This window comes from Bos taurus, chromosome 17, assembly GCF_002263795.3.
Source record: "Bos taurus isolate L1 Dominette 01449 registration number 42190680 breed Hereford chromosome 17, ARS-UCD2.0, whole genome shotgun sequence".
Classification (NCBI taxonomy): Eukaryota; Metazoa; Chordata; class Mammalia; order Artiodactyla; family Bovidae; genus Bos; species Bos taurus.
The window spans coordinates 35,373,946-35,397,357 of NC_037344.1; the positions used below are offsets into that span (position 1 = coordinate 35,373,946).

The 23,412-nt window shown below is 33.6% G+C and overlaps 1 protein-coding gene across 7 annotated transcripts in view; it reads right to left on the reverse strand.

Moving 5' to 3' along the window:
• The window catches only part of BLTP1 (bridge-like lipid transfer protein family member 1), a 202,692-nt gene that overhangs the window by 52,732 nt on the left and 126,548 nt on the right, over nt 1-23,412 (reverse strand). For 6 of the 7 annotated variants that reach the window (XM_024977605.2, XM_024977604.2, XM_024977603.2 and 3 more), the window contains exons 47-55: nt 20,765-21,471; nt 20,104-20,343; nt 19,509-19,602; nt 17,540-17,590; nt 13,246-13,452; nt 11,297-11,535; nt 7,267-7,511; nt 5,041-5,146; nt 700-797 (exon numbers count right to left, since the gene is read on the reverse strand). In XM_024977605.2, the coding sequence (XP_024833373.1) occupies nt 700-797; nt 5,041-5,146; nt 7,267-7,511; nt 11,297-11,535; nt 13,246-13,452; nt 17,540-17,590; nt 19,509-19,602; nt 20,104-20,343; nt 20,765-21,471 (1,987 nt within the window). The remainder of the gene's footprint in view (nt 1-699; nt 798-5,040; nt 5,147-7,266; nt 7,512-11,296; nt 11,536-13,245; nt 13,453-17,539; nt 17,591-19,508; nt 19,603-20,103; nt 20,344-20,764; nt 21,472-23,412) is intronic. The other variant, XM_024977600.2, reaches the window with a different exon arrangement.

Consider the following 23,412-nt stretch of genomic DNA (forward strand, 5'->3'; position numbering starts at 1 on the left):
ATCAACAATATACACCCATTCAAATGAAATATTTCAATACGTGATAAATAAAATACCAAGTTCTAAAATATCTTGGATGCCTATTGAACTGATAAAACTGGCAACATCCTTTAATTTCTCATGTCAGTAGGAACTTTTTTAGCTATTAAATTCATTTCAGTATTTTGTATTCAAAATACAGACTCTTCATGGGTTAAATACATTAATAACAAGTAGCTATTTGGTATGAATAATTTTTATTTTTAAGAACACATATCATAAATATTAGAAGTAATAAGATTTACATTAAGGTATTATTTTAATTGGACAAGTGTACAAAACATTTCTTATAGAGTAATTTATAATAGCAATAATCAGAAAAAAATCAATGTTCATTAGAAGGAAGTACTTAAATTGTTACGACTGTATAATATAGCACAGCCATTTAAGAAGATAAAGTAGATCTAAATGTTCTGAAGTGGAGAGGTATTCAAAGTTTTTATAAAGGCAGAAATATATACATATTTAAATACAAACAGGAAAAATCCTAAAGGATATTCAATTGTTAAGGTTTCTTCTCTAAGAGAATAGGGTTATATTTAATACTTCAATTTTATTTTCTATTTGGAATATTCATGTATCATATTAGTTTTCTATAAGCATACATTACGTGGAAAAATACTTCTTAAGGAATCATTATTATATTATTATTTATGTTACCTTAAACTGCAAGTTCAAAGAATAGAGTAGAATTTTAGGCTTCTCTCCATCCGCTGTTCCGTCATGTTCATTCCAAAGAGGAATGGGCTGCTCCCCGCCTAAAAGAGGGTAACTAATTAGATAATTGAAGGTCTGAGGCAATTTCTTCAAAAGGAATAGAGTAATTATGTGTTTAAACACACACACATTCCTTTTTACTGATCATTAACTGAATCTTTAACAGGGAACTCTAGCCATGGCACATTTCACTGAGGCAGATGGAAGATATAAGATAGGGACAGTACTACATATATAGAAAATTAAGAACTTTTTATATGGCCTAAATTAAAACATTATACATATAACTATACCAAACATGATTATACATCTCAGAAAATGTATTTGAAGGAAAAAGTACAATGAAAAAATTTCTTCAATCAAAAATATGACCTTGGTTATTTATTTCTACATGTTCTTTAAACAAAAAAGAACAAACGAAAAACTAAATGTGGAGAAATGAAAAATAAGATAACAGATTTTAATAACAAAGATTGTGATAATAAAAGTTTGTCCTATACATTTAAGAAAAAATTGGGGTAGAGGACCCTGGGGATAAAGTTCCTATTAATAAACCATTTGTTGCTCAGGCTATGTGGTATTCAGGAAATAATGTTCTAACATTTTGAAATCCAATCTCTGCTTCCACTTCTCTTTGTCTTATTTTAAAAGCTTTTCTGCATGTTTATCTTTCAAATATTCTATCTCAAAATGATTCCTCTTTTTCTATGTGTATTGAATTTAGCATCATCCAAGGGAGCAAATGTGAGATGGGAAGTTTCTTCCCAGTAGGTAATAAATTAATGTAATTCATCAATCACATCAACAGGCTCAAGGATAAAAGTCACATGATCTTATTAAGAGATGCAAAAAAAGCATTTGACAAAATTCAAAACCTACTGATAATAAAGACTTTCAATAAACTAAAAACAGAGTAGAACTTCCTCAATTTGATAGAGAATATCTAAAAAAAAAATCTTTAGCTAAAACCATGCTAATTGGTGAAAAGCTTTCAGTTTTTCCACTATGATAATGGAAGCAAAGCATAGCCCTCATAGTACATACCCCTCATAGTACAAAGCAAGCATAGCCCCTCTTACCAATCCTTTTCAACATCATACAAGAAGTCCTAGCTAATGCAATATGACAAGAAAAGGAAATAAAAGATATACAAATTGGGAAGGAAGAAATAAAACTGTCTTTGTTCACAAAGGACTTGATCATCTATGTAGAAGTTCCTGGAACCAATAAGTGATTATAGCAAGGTTACAGGATACAAAGTTTAATAATATACAAACATCAATCACTTTCCTATACAGCAGCAATAAACAGTGGAATGTGAAATTTAAAACCCAATACCATTTACATTTCCACAAAAATTAAAATGCTTAGGTATTAATATAAATTAACAACATATGTACAAGATCTACATGAGAAAAACTACAAAACTCTGATAAAAGATAGACATCAGTTCTTCTTAACTTGATCTCTAAATTCAATGCAATCCAAATCCTACCAACTTATTTTGTGGATATCAACAAACTCATTCTAAGGTGTATGTGAAGAGACAAAATACCCAGAATAGCCAATAAAATATTGAAATAGAAGGACAAACCAGAAAGCTGAATATGTTTTATATAGTTTCAAAAAATTTTAATTTAAAAGACAAGCTCTGCCTCTTACAAAATGTATTACACAATCTTTTTAGTTTATGGAAATATCAGAGACACTACTAGGTACATTAACTCTACAGTTTTTTACCTTGTTATGAATTAAACATATACCTGATCTAATTGTAAAACTGGTAACCTTATTTCATATATATATAAATATATTACTACTACTACTACTAAGTCACTTCAGTCGAGTCCAACTCTGTGTGACCCCATAGACAGCAGCCCACCAAGCTCCCCCGTCCCTGGGATTCTCCAGGCAAGAACACTGGAGTGGGTTGCCATTTCCTTCTCCAATGCATGAAAGTGAAAAGTGAAAGGGAAGTTGCTCAGTTGTATCCGACTCTTAGCGACCCCATGTACAGCAGCCCACCAGGCTCGTCCATGGGATTTTCCAGGCAAAATTACTGGAGTGGAGTGCCATTGCCTTCTCCAAATATATTACTAATACATTACAAATAGATTACACACATCGGGCTGTACATAATAAAAGATAGATCTCCTCTCTTTACCAGGTCAGTGCTTATCTACAGCTTTCTGAAACCCAGGCAGGCTATGCACAATTAAGATTGTAAGAACTGATTCTTCAAAAAAGAATTTTCCTAACAAACTTGATGATGGTTGTGAACATGAGTATTCCTATGCAATAGAAAATATCCTAAACCTAAATGTAACATAAAGGGAAAGCATGAGGAAAAAGTTTTAAAAATAAATAAGGAAAATCATCGTGAGGATTATGGGAGAGTAGGGAAGCAATACAGACATTAGAATACTAAGAAATTGGGCTACAAGGATTCAAAGCACTCCCTCTCAATAATCTGTTACATTCTCTGGTTTTGAGAAAGATAAGGGAACATCTGTGTTCCATGAGGCCCTCGACCATCTGGATGATATGTGACTTATGTTTCAGCTATTTCCCTAGGATTCATGCTGTCTCTGCAGTTAGGAAGGAATGGTTCAGGAAGCAGATCTGGCCACTAGCCAAATTGGCATCATTGTCTGAGCTCTTTATTTTTCACAGTAATTGGCAAGTCTTCATGGGTAGAACATTAATTTCCAGTTTCCTTTTCCAGTTCATTATTCATAGACCTACTTTTCTTATAACTCCTAGTGATGTAATTCAAAGGTTAAGAAAAGCCTTTCTCTTTCATCAAAACCACTTTAAGTACGGCTTACAGTACCATACTAATACCAGGAACTCTACACTTGTACTGTAAGAGATACAAGATTAGTTACTGGAAGGGTTTGTTTTTTTAATTATACATATTTAGCAATAGCAGTTTTGAAAAGGTCTTAATTTGTATAAATAATGTTCTAATATGACTTTAACCAGGTAAATAGGCCACATCAAAACTTCTGTATATCTCCAAGAAGAGACACCTTTAGTGGCAGAAAGGGCTTCTGCTATATATTCATCACTTCCTTAATGGTTTGTATTCAACCATTTTCAGAAAAATTCCAAAACTCCTAATTGATTTGTTCTACTTCACTTGTAAGTGTTTATACCTCTGTTAGGCCTCATCAGTGTGACCATTAAGTAGCTTCCTAACTTCAGACACAAGCAGAATCAACCCAGGAGAACCAGGAAAATCTCTTGCACACACAGTTGCTATACATAATTCGATTTCCTTATCCATGTAATTCAATTTCCTAATCCATGTTCTGTCCTCCTTCAAAGCCTTATCAAATACTGGCCCATAAGCTCTGCCTGAATCTTCTCTCTCCTTTCTTGCCAAATGAGACTTCACTTGTGAGGTTTTGAATATGACTTCCTTTGTGTGAAGCCTTTTCTGATTCCTTAGAATATGTTAGTTTTTCCTTTGGCATAGACACAGCACCCTCTTCTTGTCATTCAGAGAACTCATCACAAATATAATTGAATAGATACTTAATAAATTTGTAAAATGAATTAATTTATTTATCAACAATGGAGGACTCACCTCTTGATGCCATTTTATTGGTGAAGCTTAACTATTATTTTAAAATGATTATTTATATTCACTTTGGAAATATTCAGCCTCAAGAACTGTTATACAGTTAACTTGTTTTCCACCCTAATTCCTCTTAATACTCTATCTTGTGAATTAAAAATCAAATAAACATTTTTAAATAAGACATATATTTCCTGTTAAAATGTAAAATAGGGATTAAGAAGGTTACTTGTAATTGACTCTTGAGAAACAGCAAAAATATAATAAGGGTTGCTACAGACAATTTACCATGTAGCCAGCATATAGTCACCATCTGATGTAGATTAAAATCAAAATCTTAAAACTGATCTAAATTCTGTCCAAAAAAATAAATAAATAAATAAATAAATAAATTCTGTCCACAATGATTAAGATTAGTTAATTAACAGACACACTCTAAGCTGGTTTTTTTTTTTTTTGGAAGGGAAGCATAGGGAGCTTTGTATAGTTTACAGTAAATAAATTGTAAATGTATATATTACACATAAAAAAAGTAATAAGCAGGAGCATCTGTAGGTGAGAAAGCCATAAAAGGAATACAGAGTTTTTAGGAAGTTAATAATTTTATCTAAATGACAGAATCAATACTTATATTACTGGTACGTGGACCATCCTATAGCCAGTGAGAATGTTCTATATTGTAAGGTAGCAGATCATCTTACCAGAAACTTTTTGTATTACTTCATTAACTTCCTTCATGAATACTTTCTGTACAAATACCAGGTGATTTAGAAGATCAGTTGTAAGATTATGTTCAAATGAACCAACCTGCCAAACAAAATCAGAATATTAGATTACATATTGACTATATTAATCTTAAAGATATCTCACGTAAGTCATCCCAAACTGTGAGGAAGAACAATTACTTACATGATACTTTAAATTAATATACTGATGAAGGGTCAAAATACTCAGATTCCTTAATATTCTACTGGCCTGACATTGTTAGACACCATTTCTCCTTATTTTAAAAAAATAACAGTAGACAATAAGGTAAGAGAAATCTTTTGAAAATGAATGAAAATTATACTTTAACTATGCAACCTGTTAATTTCAATACTGATTATGCAGAGTAATATTTATTTTTAATGGCCACTGTTTTAGTGTTAGAACAATGGGCCAGTATAAGTGAAAGAAAATGTTTTTACTCATTCAAATATTTATTGACCATCTACTCTGCGTATTGCATTAGATGCTAAGGATACAACTGTGAATAAAAACAACAAAATTATGGTTCTCATGAAACTTATATTAGCTTACATGAAGCTGAATTAGCAAATCAGATATACTAAACTCAGCTTTACTATAATGCATGTCCCATGATTAGTATAGAGAATTTCTGACAACAATTAACTAATAGACTAAATAGAAATCAGGGCTTAATTGGATTCGAGCTTATTTACAATGAATCGAAGCATCTTTATGAGTAAGGGAAATGCTTCAACATTTGTCACTTTGATAGTGTTCATATGTTGATCAAAAGTTAAGTGCAAAATACATGTAAGCAGTCTTTTCTTAAATGAGAAGTCACATAAAGTCTAAGTTGCACTTTCATTGTGGACAGAGTAGTATCAGATGGGTAAAGATGATTTTCACATGTGTCTATTTCAGGCCATAGTAAAATGGGCAACTCTCAGAGAGATCCAACTTTAGACTCTTTCAAATGTTTGTAGTTAACTGCATTCTCAGTAAATTTAGGATGGTATTCTGTCCCAATTATAAACTTTATATCTTTATAATAGCTAACATTAATAAGGAATTATGCAATATACTGGATTGAATTTGCTTTACTTTCTGTCAAATGAAATATTAATAATAGTATTGCTAAACTAGAGTTTGGGACACTTATTTTTCAGAAGTAGAAAGCACAAATGAAATAGCCTTTATAATCTACTTTTTAGTAAGTAAATATTAGACTTCTAGCATGTTGTACATGAGAGGTTCTAGGACAAGCAGAGTCTAAAGAAGGCAAACCAGACTTAGCTATATCCTACAAGCTGCAATATTTCTAGAAAGAAGCCAAAGAGCATTCTTATAGATGCTTCAGATTCTAGAGAATAAAATTTATAAAACAAATAGTTGTCAAATTGATTTCTGAGAAGGCTGCAGTTTTTTCTGACAAAGTAAGCTGAGGGACAAGCATGCCTTTGATTCAAGCATCTCTCAGTTGATAGCTGGGGGACTTAGGGAAAGTCATTTAATCTTTTTAAATTCAATTTTCTACTGTAACAAATTAGGACAGTAACAAATGACCTACTTACCATGAATCAAATGAAAAATATACCCAAATGCTTTTTAAACTTGTGCTAATTGTACAGATATAAAGGGAAAAAATAACGATGGACTCAGGTACGCTTGTTTTCAACTTGCCCTAGTACAGAAACTAGTCTGTGAATGTGCTTATAATTATTTTTTCTCTCTGTGTGACCTTTATATTGTTAATAAGTATGTATACCTAGATGAATCACGTAAGCACCCTAAAGGTTGAGTTTCTCTACTTATAAATGAGAATAAAATATCTATCTCAAAGAGCTGATTTAAGAACTGTACAAGTCAGTGCACATGCAGCACCTGACCAATGTTAAATACTATTAGCTTTTTTATAATCAAAAGAATAATGAAAATACTGCAGAGATGCATGTGGCAACCAATATAATAAATATGAATCCAAAGATGACTAAAACAAGAAAAAAATGTTTAAATAAAACTATAAGGAGAGAGACACCTGTACACATACACACACTCCCACCAGACACAGCACAAAATTCTGTAGCAATAAATGATTTGATGATTTCTCCCAAAAATTTGGATCACTACATATTTTGGTACACCTAAATCCCAAAGGCTCCTAAATTACAAAGAATAAGAAAATTTAAAAGTGAACTTACTTCTGCCACACAACGTAGATAATTTCCCTGTAAATAGTACCCTTGCTTAGAAGGCAGTTCATCTATACTCCACACTTGATCTGAGTAACTATCATGCTCTTCCATTATATATTTCCCTGACATAGTAACCGGAGGAAGGTTAAGACTGGCAGAAGGAGGAATGGTTGACATATCTGTGGCAGAAACTTTTGAAGTAAAACGCAGTCTATGATTTGGCAGCTCAAATGTAAACCTGGTCTGTGCACCTGTAAGAAAAAAAGAGAAATTATTTTTGTTGTTCAGGTGCTCATTCACTCATTTCATTACTTACTATGTCCAATAAATGGTGAGTATGAAAAAAGTAGGCATTTCCCAAAACCTATGATTAAAGATATGAGAAGGATACTTTAAATTTGCTTAGAAAATTTTCCTGTTTTTAAATATATGTAGCCCCAATACTTTGGCCACCTGAAAAAAGCTGACTCATTGGAAAAGACCCTAATGCTAGGAAAGATTGAAGGCAAAAGGAGAACGGGGCAGCAGAGGATGAGATGATTAGAAAAGATCACCAACTCCAGTGGATATGAATCTGAGCAAACCCCGGGAAATAGTGAAGCACAGGGGAGCCTTGCGTGCTGCAGTCTATGGGGTAACAAAGAGTCAGACATGACTTAGTAACTGAATAACAACAAATGGTTACTATAAACAGTCAGCCAGTATTATTAAGCCAGCAAGTATCACTTATTAAGCCTAATAGGTGTGCAGCATTGGTGCTAGAGGAACACTTAAAAATGTTTTTAATTTCACAGAAGGTAGAAAAGAAACTGCCCTTATTACAAGAGTTAAAACAACAGAAATTCACTAAGTGCAAAAACAAAACAAAAAAACAGAAAGCACTATTCCACACAATGTTTTCTTCACAGAGAACAGTTAGCAGTTGATAATTTGCCTCCTGATCCTGATTTGGTATGGAAGGAAACAGAGAAACTGTCAAATCAATTAACTTATACTTACTGAAAACATTAAGTATAAAATTATATAATCGCATGTTTCTTTGACTTTAACAATAATTAATAATGGGAACATATTCCAAATAAGGATATGGCATGAGTTTCAGTTTACTGCTGGTTCTAAACACTTAAATCAACAATTTGGCATGTAGTTGTTCAATTATAAATATACAACCTAAACCATTATTCAGGCCAAATTTCCCCAATTCCTTATGAGGAAATTAAAGAGTAGCAGAAACTTTATTAAAATCAAGATCTGTGGCCAGGAATAAATACAATACATACACACTATATATATACACACATATATATATAAATACATACATACATTTATTCACAAATCCTTATTGCCAAATTCAGACTTAAATTGAACAAAGTAGGGGAAAACTAGTAGACCATTCAGGTATGACCTAAATCAAATCCCTTACACACAGTTGAAGTGACAAATGGATTCAAGGGATTAGATCTGATAAACAGAGTGCCTGAAGAACTATGGACCGAGGTTTGTGACACTGTACAGGAGGTAGTGATCAAGAGCATCCCCAAGAAAAAGAAATGCAAAAAGGCAAAGTGATTGTCTAAGAAGGTCTTACAAATAGCTGAGAAAAGAAAAGACACAAAAGGCAAAGGAGAAAAGGAAAGATATACCCATTTGAATGTAGGGTTCCAAAGAACAGCAAGGAGAGATAAGAAAGCCTTCCTCAGTGATCAATGCAAAGAACTAGAGGAAAACAACAGAATGGGAAAGACTAGAGATCTCTTCAAGAAAATCAGAGATACCAAGGGAACATTTCATGCAAAGATGTACACAATAAAGGACAGAAATGGTATGTAACATTTCATGCAAAGATGTACTCAATAAAGGACAGAAATGGTATGCTAACAGAAGCAGAAGATATTAAGAAGAGGTGGCAAAAATACACAAAAGAACTATACAAAAAAGATCTTCATGACCCAGATAACCACGATGGTATGATCACTCTCTAGACCCAGACATCCTGGAATGAAAAGTAAAGTGGGCCTTACGAAGCATCACTATAAGAACAAAACTAGTGGAGGTGATGGAATTCCAGTTGAGCTATTTCAAATCCTGAAAGATGATGCTGTGAAAGTGCTGCACTCAATATGCCAGCAAATTTGGAAAACTCAGCAGTGGCCACAGGACTGGAAAAGGTCAGTTTTCATTCCAATCCCAAAGAAAGGTAATGCCAAAGAATGTCCAAACTACTGCACAATTGCACTCATTTCACACACGAGCAAAATAATGCTCAAAATTCTCCAATCCAGGCTTTAACAGTATGTGAACCATGAACTTCCAGATGTTCAAGCTGGTTTTAGAAAAGGCAGAGGAACCAGAGATCAAATTGCCAACATCTTTTGGATCATCAAAAAAGCAAGAGTTCCAGAAAAACATCTATTTCTGCTTTATTGACTACACCAAAGCCTCTGACTGTGTGGATCACAACAAACTGTGGAAAATTCTGGAAGAGATGGGAATACCAGACCACCTGACCTGCCTCCAGAGAAATCTGTATAGAGGTCAAGAAGCAACAGTTAGAACCAGACATGGAACAACAGACTGGATCCAAGTAGGGAAAGAAATACATCAAAGCTGTATACTGTCACCCTGGTTATTTACCAGGTACCATATGTACCTATATGCAGAGTAAATTATGAGAAATGCTGGGCTGGATGAAGCACAAGCTGGAATCAAGATTGCCGGGAAAAGTATCAATAACCTCAGATATGCAGAAGACACCATCCTTATGGCAGAAAGTGAAGAACTAAAGAGCCTCTTGATGAAAGTGAAACAGGAGAGTGAAAAAGTTGGCTTAAAACTCAACATTCAAAAAACTAAGTCATGGCATCCGGTCCCATCACTTTGCCATCTATGGCAAATAGATAGGGAAACAATGGAAACAGTGACAGACTTTATTTTCTTGGGCTCCAAAATCACTGCAGATGGTGATTGCAGCCATAAAATTAAAAGACGCTTGTTCCTTGGAAGAAAAGCTAAGACCAACCTAGACAGCATATTCAAAAGCAGAGACATTACTTTGCCAACAAAGGTCTGTCTAGTCAAACCTATGGTTTTTCCAGTAGTCATGTATGGATGTGAGAGTTGGAATACAAAGAAAGCTGAGCACCAAAGAATTGATGCTTTTGAACTATGGTGTCGGAGAAGGTTCTTGAGAGTCCTTGGACTGCAAGGAGATCCAAGCAGTTCATCCTAAAGGAAATCAGTCCTGAATATTCATTGGAAGGACTGATGCTGAGGCTGAAACTCCAATACTTTGGCCACCTGATGTGAAGAAATGACTCATAGGAAAAGACCCTGATGCTGGGAAAGATTGAAGGCAGGAGGAGAAGATGTAGACAAAGGAAGAGATGGTTGGATGGCATCATCAAGTCTATGGACATGAGTCTGAGTAAGCACTGTGAGTTGGTAATGGACATGGAGGCCTGGCGTGCTGCAGTCCATGGGGTCGCAAAGAGTCGGACATGACTAAACGACTGAACTGAACTGAACTCACATATGTGTATATATGTTTTTAAACTACTAATGTAATTTATAATGTCAATAGAATAAGAGAAAAATATTTTAACAGATTGAAAAATAGGATACATTTCAGAAAAAAAATACAACAGCGAAGTGACTTTTGGAGAGGATATGTAAGGATCACAAAACACAACCTCTGATTAAAGCTAAACGTACTCAATGTGAAAATAAACCAATTCAGGCTATAGGAACCTAACAGATGTAAAAATGTATTCAACTTAAATTGGAAATGGTCTCTAAATAGCGGATAACTCTAAAGACTTCGAATGAAAACAGGGTCCATGATGTCACTCAATGAAGTGTGTTGCTATTTTCACTTGACTGAATGAAAAACACTGTTAATGAAATTTAAAAGTGTTTTGATTAAAATGATTTAAATTTTAATATAATTCTATAAAACCAAATTTGCCTTTCACCAAAATATTACTAATACTCAAAACCACTAATACATTTTAAGAATGAATTCAAACTTCAGTGTTACCTGTCATTCCGTGGCTTCTCATTCGTCCCATCTTGTATTCTGCTTTCAGAGATGGTAAAAGTGCTGCTCCAATGGCTATACCATCTAACATGGCACTGAACTTAAGGACAATAGGCTTCTTCTCTAAACCTTCTGGTAGTTGAGGAAATTCATTTGTTTCAATAGGAGTTTGATTAACACTTGTTGGGGTTTTTTCAGAAGGTAGGGGGGTTGCAATATCTTCTTTTACAGGCTGTGGGCTATAAAGCAAAAAGAAAGTTTAAAAGGTGAAAAAGGGACACAAACAGAACAGCTACTAAGATTTAAATTGTATAAAAAATAAAAATTGTATAAAATTGGAATTCTCAATGAAAAACAGAAAAAATGAACTGTGAACACATTTTCTTTCCAATACCAGATCATATTAAGTCTTCCTCAAACACCCACTGAAAAATGATCTGGAAAAGTAATCAAGTAGTAACAATATAAACTGGATGTTAAGGCTGTCCGAAGATCATTCATATCATTAATGTGAAACCAGAAGTTTGTCTGATTCCAGATTCTGTGACTTAACCATCATGCAATTCTGTTGATACAATACTATTACTTGCCACTATTATTACTACCACTATGAATAATAATAACTAACATCAACAAAAACAAATAATAGTTATTTGAGTGCTTCCTATGTGCCAGGTACTATTCTTAGTGCCTTGTACATTTCATATCATTTATTCATCTAACAAAAATCCTGTGAGTAGGTACTATTATCTTCATTTTACTAATGAGGAAGCATAACTATGAATTTGTAAAATCAGTTTTTAATTCAATCAGTCTGACCCTGGGCTTCCCTGGTGGCTCAGTGGTAAAGAACTCGCCTGCCAGTGCAGGAGATGTGAGTTCAATCCCTGGGTTGGGAAGATCTCCTGGAGAAGGAAATGGCAACCCACTTCAGTGTTCTTGCCTGGAAAATGCCATGGACAGAAGGACCCTGGCAGGCTATAAGATTGTATCTGCAAAGAATTGGTCATGGCTTAGAGACTGAGCACACATGTAGTTTGACTCAAGTCTTTTTTTTTTTTTCTAACTACTCCACTCTGTTTGCCAATACATTCTAATAAGAAAAAATTCCTTAGAGAATTTTATAACTAAGGCTCATATATACATTCTGGATTTCATATTCCAGTGACAGGAAAAACATGTGAGTTATTACTACTTAATCAACTAGACATGAATTAATACTACATCAGAATTTAAAGATCTAGACAGAACAAACTGGAAAAAAAAATCACTGCTTTAAGCCACCATCAAAAAACACACTAATGTCTTTCTGCCTTATAGACTAGGAAAAAAGGAAATGTAACAAGGCAAACTTTTACCTTTTACTTAAATTTTTATTAGTTATTCATTAGTTACAGCTTTGGAGACCAGGAAAAGAGCTCAGCAGTACAAACCCTGGCTAAAGGTTACTCTGCAGAAGTCCCATTCACTGCCTTTTAAAATATGTAAATAGTACTATCAAATCCTTCCTTGAACCATGTACAAGAATTTCATATGAAGGACAGCACAAAACCATGCACGAGACATAAGAATGGCCCTGCAACTTTATAAATCTATGTAGTCACAAATTTCTATGAAATTAAAGGAAATAAAGATTGTTATAGTCCTAGAATTTTTCAGTTTGCCTTTTAGTAGTACCCCTTTATAATGTCCACTAATCCTTAGGCTCTCCTAAGCTTTACTGATGTAATATGAAAGATTGACAATTGCATCTGTAACACACTACTTCAATAATACACACACTTCAATATGATTCTTCCACAATCATGTTTAGCTATTTTTCACTCGCCCCACTATCCATAAGTCACTACTCTAAATGTAACCTCTGTCTTCCTCCAAACTACTGTTAACACAGCAAAAAATGACATGAAATACTATACAGAATCACAAAACTTGAATAAATAACTTACGCTGTAGAAGGCTGTCTGATGAGATCTGAGATCTGCTTAGATAGTTGGTGAGAACTTCGAACCATCATGCTGTGCAAGGTGGCAGGGTGCTGGGGAATATTGATGCTGATAGCTCCTACTTTGAACACGGCGGCATTGTTAGTCTTCAATCCCCTCTGGGCACTGTAGAGGGCTTGGGACTTGGCAATACTACATTTCACTACAGTTCTATTAATAGAGAAGGAAGATCATTAAAATATGGTCAAATAAAGAGAAATTTTGAAAATGTATTTTGAGAGCAAGACAAATGCTTTTAAATCATTTATTGAAGTAAATAAGATTTTCCATGCATTTAAATCATACTGAAGAAACAATATCTTCTAAAAATACTGACATACATTTTATTGTTTGTATGGAATATTATTCTATTTCTTTAATAAAGAGTTTCCAGAAGAATATATCTTTGTGCTTATACGGAAGAGAATGAACACTGACATATTACACATATACAACACAAAATTCCATTTTTATTTTTCCCCATTCAGAACTCCATTTTTCTTCAACTTATTTCAGGCATCTCTACAACCACTAAGAAAATATAGACTGAACTTCAAAAGGAAGAAAAACACCATTATACCTCTTAAAATCTAATCAGTCAAAGAAATTAATCTTATAATCAGCTAATAAGCTAAAAGAAATTAATGAGAAAGATGAAATTCAACTTGCATTTTCCATTTTTTTTATTTTCAGTGAGTGGCAAAGAAATGATAGAAGTCCAATTCATAAAGAGTAACTACTACTTAGTTAAAAATTGGTAAGTTTTACGGGTACAAATATAAAATAGAAATACTGTCTTTCTTGGTTTCTTGTTTTTTCCTTCCAATACCTAGAACAATGCTTTGAACATGGCAGACACTCACTGAATTTTGTGAAATAAATGAGCAGAAAGAAGTACAGCAGAAGAATGACTCAACACTACAACTGTGAGATTCCACAGATAGCATGTTGTAAAAATCATGTATGTAAAAGTCACGCTGAAGCAGTCTTGACACATACAACAGAAAGGTTCATGTCAATGAACTACACCACTAAAGGCCCTGTCATAAATTGAAAGCTTAACATAAATGTTATCTTTCAAATGGGCAAAGGATACTTGACAACAGATTAAGCAAAACACACAAAGTGCAAATTTCATATCAACTACGGATCAGTTCACATATATTTATCTCTACTTAGGCTACAAAGGATTCATTGACAATTTATTTATAGTCTCAAGGACCTAAGGAATCAATGCATTACATTTAACTTATATTAGAACAAATCTTGAGAAGCGTTAAGAGTGGTTCTATCAGAAGTTTTGATTATTTACAGATAGTGAAATCCAGGTATTATACTAACTTCAAAAATGTTTACTACAGAACTATATCTGCCTTCTTCTTCAAAGGAAACCACTTTCAAAGACTATCACTGATTAGAGAAAGGAAAAAAGTAATCTATGGAACTGTTCTAACCAGAATGATGGTAGATTTTAGAATGCTGACTAGTTACTGAATTTTGAATCTTAACTATTCTAATAATAAAATGATTCCATTTTAAAATCAATTTCAACATAAGACAAAACACTTAGATGATGCTAAAATTCAAAGGACTTTATACTTGTGAATAGCATTCACTTATTGAATAAAACTTGGAGAAGGCAATGGCACCCCACTCCAATACTCTTGCCTGGAAAATCTCATGGACGGAGGAGCCTGGTAGGCTGCAGTCCATGGAGTCGCTAAGAGTCGGACACGACTGAGCGACTTCACTTTTACTTTTCACTTTCATGCATTGGAGAAGGAAATGGCAACCCACTCCAGTGTTCTTGCCTGGAGACTCCCAGGGATGGGGGAGCCTGGTGGGCTGCTGTCTATGGGGTCACACAGAGTCGGACACAACTGAAGCGACTTAGCAGCATTGAATAAAACTAAGCATAAATTTACAAAGAAGTCTTGTCATCATGACAGTCAAGAAATTCTACACCCATCTTACTATTTTACTTTATAATCTATAGAAGTCTCCTTAAATGTTACTTTTGATTATAGTAGCCTATACACAACCCTTGATTTTCAATTATACACCAAATGTCAGAATAGAAAGTGCTGACTACTTTGCTACTGCAGATCTGTGGTATTACCAGTGGAAACTGTGATGTTAAGAACTTCAAGGACTCTGTGTTGCCCAACTCCAGAGGGCATCATTCACACTGGAGGCTACATAAATGATGCCCATGACTATAGTGTGAGTAATGTTTCTTGGAGCTAGACAATAGGATAGTTCTAAACTGATCAAACTGAACCACACACTGCAGAGAATCTGATTAACTCTTGTCATACTGTACGTGTTAAAGATGTAAGGAGACCCAGAATGTGGAATTAAACAATTTACAAGCTGCCAAATGAATTAACTATTCATAACTCTATTTTAACTCTTAAAAGAGCCGTGCCTTAATCTATATCATAAAACATGTAGTAAACTTTTACACAGGAAAGAAGTGGTCAAAGTCTTTTTAAACAGATGACTATAAAAACCTGTAGCATGCCAGGCATGCCACATATATGCAAAAAGTTCACAGCAAGTGACCAAGAAGTTTGGTTTGAGAATTCATTGACAATGCTGGTCTATTTGACAAAGTTCTGCTAGATGCACTCTGAACCTAAGTTATAATGACCACAGTGTCTAATGAGGCAAGTTTTCCTCATCTTCTTTTTCTTCCTGTGTCCAGACAATAGGGCCTTATAGGTAGACCAGCCACGCTTATCCATGCAGGTTAAGAATTTGAGGATTTAATTTAGGTCCTCATTATCTCTATCTCCACCCTACTTCCTTGACCATTCAGGCCCAAACTTTAGGGGCAGGAAAAGGAAGGCACCCTGACCCATGCTGCCTGCCTCAACTCAGTTTTGCCTGAAAATCTCTACAGTGGGGACAGAGAGTGTTATGATCACATATTGTCTAGTTATCTATTAAAAATCACTGGAACTGTCTTTCGTATTTGGCAATTGTACTTTATATGTTAACTCTCCTAGCAGGAAGGCCTGAAAAAGAAGGGAGTAGGCCTATAAAGTGATATTATGACAGGAACTACCTCTCATTTGCTTACTGTTCAATCTTTAAGACCTAACATAGTGTGCAGACAATAATTTGTAACCTAGAAACCTAGTTAGTTGAGTGGATGAAGATGTGATCTTCAGTCATTAAAAAGCATCCTTTCTAAAGCCATGCTTATTTTTTTGTTATACATCCAGAGAACTCAGTGATAAAAAAAGAAACAATAAATCTTCTTTAGCTATTACAAATACTAAAGTGGAAATCGCTATTTTTTCCTATACCTTTTAACATGATATTAATATGGAAGAGTGGTTTCCAAAAAACAATCAATTTTCTAATTTAGTATTAGTGCATTTATTCTTTATTAGTACTTTAGTTGGCTGATAAAGTGATATAGATCACAGATAATCCCAAAAAAGGGTTCTTAATTGATGATATTTTGTCTATGGCCTATTATCAATACACAGTGAAATAAATCTCACCAGTTATTGATAATCTTACTAGCCTGGAACAAAATATGCAGATTCAACTAAATTTATTCAGCATACTTGAATTTTATAGAAAATGTTCAAATAAATAATCAGTGCTAAGTAACATACTAAATTGTCATGGTGGTTAAGATTTACATCACAAATATTTATACGTAATGCTTGGTAGAGCTCACTACCACAAAATATCAGATATACATAGGTAAAACCAAGCCAATCAAAAATATTAAAGTATATACAGTATAAAAGACACATATAAAATTTGACAATAGAGCAAACTCTCTACATATTACAGACAGAATTAGAAGGATGAGCAATGTAGATATTTTCATATATTAGTGTTTTAATAATTAGTTTTGCAAACCTGTCAACTCACTTGCAAAGTTAAAAATTTCAGCTTCTATTATCACAACCAATATTAATGAGGATTTGTGATAATATAAATTTTAATATTAACAGGTCTTAAAAGAGCTCAAAGCAACATACAACTATAATTTTGAATATTTCAACAATAAAAGAAGGTATGAATTACCAAAAAGGCAGTTCTTACCTGTGTGTTTTCCATGAATATTAGCAAACTGTATAATCTATGAAAGGATCTATATTAAAGCCACAAAATAATAACTAACTACATAATTCACAGCCATGCAGATAATCTAAATATTAATATTTTATCTCTAAAACTATCCAATACAATGTTAATCACAAAGTCCATGAAAAGAATAATAATGACATACAGAAACTCTTGTTTGGCTGTGCTTGTAGGAGATGTAGGAAAATCCTCCAGTCTACAGATGAAGATTCAAGAGAAAGCAGGAAAACAAAAAGGAAGCAAATAAACATTCATGCATAAATTAGTTACAATATGACTAATCATCTGGAAAGCTTTTATTTCCCATTTTAAAAATTTTCACTCGAAGAACTTTTTCAACTTTTTTGAAATTTCATTTTCTTTTAATTGAAACTAGAAATGAAAACCCAAAGAATAAATCCAGAAAGTCTTATCAATACTATTAGAGTTTGGTAGCAAGTAATAAATACAGTTTTATTTTTTTAATGAAAAAGTTAAGGGATCTTGGCTTGACCTCTTTTTTTAGAGACAAAAAAATATCAACTAATATTTTAAAAAGTATTTTATAAATATGTTTTGCAAATTTAGAGACTATTTGAAGCCTTCTCTTAGCTAATGCAGATAAGAGTATTGAGAGAATGGAGTAAATAAAACACAGGAGACATTTAAAGAAATTTGTTGTACTTCTGAATAGGTTAAAGTAACCATGATACTTTAAATTCAGAGTCAACAAAGGAATCATGAAACCTAAGTCTGTGGTGACTTTCTTTGAAGCATCATAGTGAGGGAGAAGGTGTGGAGATTCAGGCACCTCTTCTTACTGACTGTATGACTTGAAGCATTTTAGGAAAACACTCTGATCTTTCTGAATCTCGATTTATTTATTAACAGTGGGGATAAAACCGCCCCAGTTAATAGGATTGTAGTGAGGATTAAATAATGTATATGAGGTTCCAGGTCCACAATAGATGCTCCTTTAGACTGTAATTATTATATAATAATACCCTTCCTCCCATTCTGAATAGTCAGAAAATATCTTATCTCACAACTACTGGAATTTCTGGTCTTTAGAAAGCCAGCTTAGGAAATGTGATCGGGACCATTTAAGCAGCTATAATGAAATACACTCTTTGGTTCTAGATATACAAGTCATAACTGCCCCAGCAAGATTTACACATCCATTTCAGGAAATGTTCCCCAAGACAGTCATCATATTACCCATGTATGAAATGTCATGAATAGACCTGTAATGAGTCAATTTTTGACTAATATTTAATTTTTATAACATTGAACTAGATCCTCTATTGTGTCAGTATTTAGCATGATAGTTGCTTTAAGGGACAATAGTAGGACATTAACTAGTTACTAAAAATGAGCAAATTCTCAAAATCTGACTAAATTATCAAAATACAATTTGAGTTATAGCATAAAACTGTTCCACTGAAAGGAAGTTAGGAATGAAGGTATATATTCCCAAGTGTATGAGCAAAGTGAATGGTTAAATGTATTGATAACTAATTAGTGATCTAAATATCATGTGTAAAGGTAATTATTATTAGAACAATTTTGGACAGATACACAAAAAGAACATTGAAAAGGTGAGAGCAAAGAGTCAAAAGAAAGCAATATGGAATGGTATACTCACTGTAGAAAGCTTATTTATACTATGAGGAGGGTGTCATAGGCTTTATTGTTAAATTATTTAAATGAAAAAATGGCAAGATGAAGTTTTGAAATCCAGCATGAATACTGGGCAATGATTAGTTAGTAAAATCAAGAGACTATTTTCTGATTATAATTTTGTTTTACTTAAATGAGTTATGTGAGCTCTTGCATCTTATATGTTTAACTGAAATCTACACTGTAATCATTTCTCCTGTTACACAATCTTAAAATGTACTGGCAGTCAGTTTTTTAGGGTGGCAGGACTGGCAGTAAACCAATTTTATAAAGGGAGCAAATAATTTTTCTGAAAAAAAATTCATTTGGTGATATTCTTAGTGATAGAAGCACAGTATCTGTCAATATTATATAAATCTCAAGTCTTACTAGGTACAGGATTCATCCAATGAATTTTAAGTTTCCTATAATACTATAACAAACAACTTTAATAATTAAAAAGACAACACACTTACTGTATATTTGGTGTAATCCCTTCAAGCAGCACAATATTAACCCCACCAATATGAGCAGTGGCACATGTCTCAGTCATCTTTTGATGTAAAACATCTTAAAATGTGAAAAAAGAAACAAAACCAACTATGAATTCTGGAAATTTAGTTGCACTTCATATTAAAATTTCATTTCATCCATAATATATTCAGTGAGAAAAGATAATTTTAAAGGTACAATGAAATTTAAACTATTCCAGAACAAATTAAAAAAAAATTTCCTTGAAGGTTTTTCTATCCATTCACATATACATATGTGTTATGTGTCAAAACTGGAATAATGCAAAATATGTAGTTTACCATGCCATTCATGCATTAAAGAGCCTAATGCCATTAAATAGTCCAATGACATTTTAAATCTCAGAACTAGTAGCACAAAATATTTAGAAAAATTTTAAACCATTAAGAATAGGAAAAAAAACTATATACACTAGCACTCTTGATCCATATAAATGGGAAGTTCCATTTTCTGAAGAAAAATCACCACGTAGGAATTTATGAGACATGGCATTGGCTTTCTTCAGAAAAGTGGCACCCCGGTATCAGGATGTCATCATACCTTTCATTTTTTCCTTAAGTGTAAAACTGCCATGAATCCTCTTCAGTTCCGATTCCATTGTTAGCCCACCAATGTCTGCCTCCAGGTGTGTGCGGTTCACCATGCCAATCCCAAACACTATCAGAGTAACATGCTGAGGTTCAGCAGTTACCAAACTACGTTTCCTCTTAGTCACACTAGTATTGTCTTGTTCATTCTCAAACACAACTTTACATGTCGGCTCTGTAGGGCTCCGAACTCCTTTAAGTAAATGGAAATATGTGGGCTTAGATACTGCAAAATGGAAGGATGCTACCTTGTTTTTCTTTCCTTTACACTCCAAACTAGCCTTCTTTGTCCTCTTCTCCACCAAAATAATTTTTGAAAATTTCCACCATTTTCCCACGGTCATATTTGAAAATAAATAGGAGACTCAGGTATTTGAAAGCAGGTCTGTCTGAATTCTTTAAGAGCTGACTGTGTAAAAGTTAGAAAGGATGGGAAAAGGGGCAGTAGAATATCTGATCACCATCACTATTCTCTCTCCTTGGGTGACTGCCAATTCTATGCATTCAATTATCCAGTTCTTACAACAACAAGAATACATGGTGAATAACCTTTTTTTTTTTTTAGCATTATTGTTGTTCTAAACAGATTTTTTAAATATAAAAATATCCATTACCTGCTGGTCCAAATGTTTCTGAAGATTTTTCCAGTATTCCTGTTGGATCAGAGATAAGTGAATAGAAGTTAAGCAATTTATACATATTCTGCCAGCACTCGGCTGAAGGCTCGCTTTGTTCTGATACTGTAATTGAATCAGAGTCATCCATGTGGATAGTCATATGATCCACCACATCTTTTGAACCTTTCCTAGACACTTTTGAAGTTCTTCTTTCAGATCTTCCTAATGAATTTTTGTTTCGAGACTCCTTTTTGTTATTCTCGTTGTTGGTCCGCTTGTTCTTTGTATTATTTACTCTATTGCCACCGTTAAGACTTCCCCTAGAACTGCGGCTGAAGTCGGATGAGCGGAAATCCCGGTGTTTTCTGGTTTTGAAAGTAGGTGTTGGGGAAGCTGATCCAGCTGTATATCTGCTAAGTTTAATGTCAGTCTGAGTTGCTTTGATGTCATCTATCATCGTACTAAATTGATGAATGAGACGAACTAAAGCCATATCTACATGCTGGCTTATTGACTGACAGGAAATAGTAAAGTTGCAGTGAAAAGTATTATAATAACGCTTATTGAGATCATGAAAAGAAAGAGCATTGGTAGAGTTCTGAGGGGTGCACACGGATTTTTCCATTACAACAGCGCTGATGCTAAAGGTTTCCAACATCAATGCCGGTTTGAACTCAAGTGGAGGAAGATTCACATGGCCTTGCCTAAAAATGTGGAAAAAAAAGAAAACGACAAGGTTGTTTTTCTTTTTCCCCAGAATAATAGTTTTTATTAACTTGTTAGCAAAATAATCTCCAAGATGAAGTATGTTCTAAGTCAACACACTTCTTATTTTTACAAGTTGGAAACTAGGCCTTAAGTCTTCTTTCTTGATCTTATTCTACGTCGAGTCAAAATCACACTTATATACAACTCAGTAATTTAAAAAACGATTAAAAATGGGTGGTATGTGTTAGTCACTCAGTCATAGATGGGTATCTTTCCAGAGAAGACATACAGATGGCCAGCAGGCACATGAGAAAAGATTTTCAACATCATTAATTATTAGAGAAATATAAAGCAAAACCATGATGAGATATCACCTTATATATGTTAGAACAGCTATCATCAAAAACGTGAGAAATAACAAGTGTGGGCAAGGATGTGGAGAAAAAGGATTCTCATATACTGTTGGTGGGAAATATAAATTGATATACCACTATGGGATACAGTATATAGAGATTCCTCCAAAAATTAAGATTAGAACTACCTTATGATCCAGTTTTCTTACTTCTGGGTGTTTTTCCAAAGAATACAAAAACACTAATTCTAAAAGATATATATGTACCTCTATATTCATCACAGCATTATTTACAATGGCCAAGATATGAAAACAACTTAAGAGCCCACCAATGGATGAATGGATGAAGAAAATATAGACACACAAGTGCACACACACATAGACTACTACTCAGCATAACAAAAGATGAAGTCCTTGTCCTCTGCAACATGGGTGGAACCTGATGGTATTATGCTAAGTGAAATAAGTCAAAAAGAAAGACAAATACAGTATGATTTCACTTACATGCGAAATATAAAAAACAAATAATAAGATAAATAACCAAACCAAACAAAACACACGCACAGATAGAAAGAACAGAGTAGTGGTTACCAGAGAGGTACGGGCTGAGGTAAGGGAGGAGAGAACAAAACGAGTAAGGGAACTCAAATGTATGATGACAAAAGGAAACTAATCTTTTGGTAGCAAGCATGCTGTTGTGTATACAAGAATAGAAACAGAATGTTGTACACATTATTTTTATATATATATATATATAATGTTATAAATCAACATTAACTCAATAAAAATAAATTTTTAAAAAGTTAATGGAGTTATAAAAGAAAACAACTGAGTATGAAAATGTTGGCACTTCCATCTAGAAACTCTAGATATGCAGCTCATGGAACTCAGAGAAGGCAAACTTACTGGCACAAAGAAGATGTGGTCGTGACAAAAGGGATGAAGCTATCCCAAAGAAAGTGATGGGGGCTGAAAAGAACTAGTGAAGACATATTACAACACTGAAAGTGCAAAGGTAAAACACTGGAAACTGCTTAGAATGGAGTATGACATTTGCCAAAGCACAGAAAAGATGCTCCTCCTGTGTTGTAAGCTACTATGATGCAAGCAGATAAGGACTATACAAACTACCCTCTAGTTTTTAAAAAAGAAAACATTTTAATTCTCAAATGTTTCTAATGTTTTAAACTGTATGCACAAAATATCAGTTTTATTATATTTTTCATTTTCCTATACATGTATAATAAACAGTAAAAGACTAATATTTTGAGAAATATTTTTCCAGGTCACAAAACAAAGGTAATTTTCCCCATTAATCTTAATAATCATTAAGGTCACTTCTGCAGTGTTTCAGCTTGCCTGGTTACTGTTATGGTACCATACTACTGTCAGAAAGACAAAGCTATACTCTCAACATGACATCTACTCTGTTCTTAATGGAAAATACTACCTGCTACAAGTCAACTTAGAAAGGAGGTCAGGAATAAATTCTAAGAATAGTATATAAAATTAATCCATAAGATCATAAAATAGTACTACAACAGTAAATAAAGTATATGTATCAATATATGTGCTTTGGCTGACC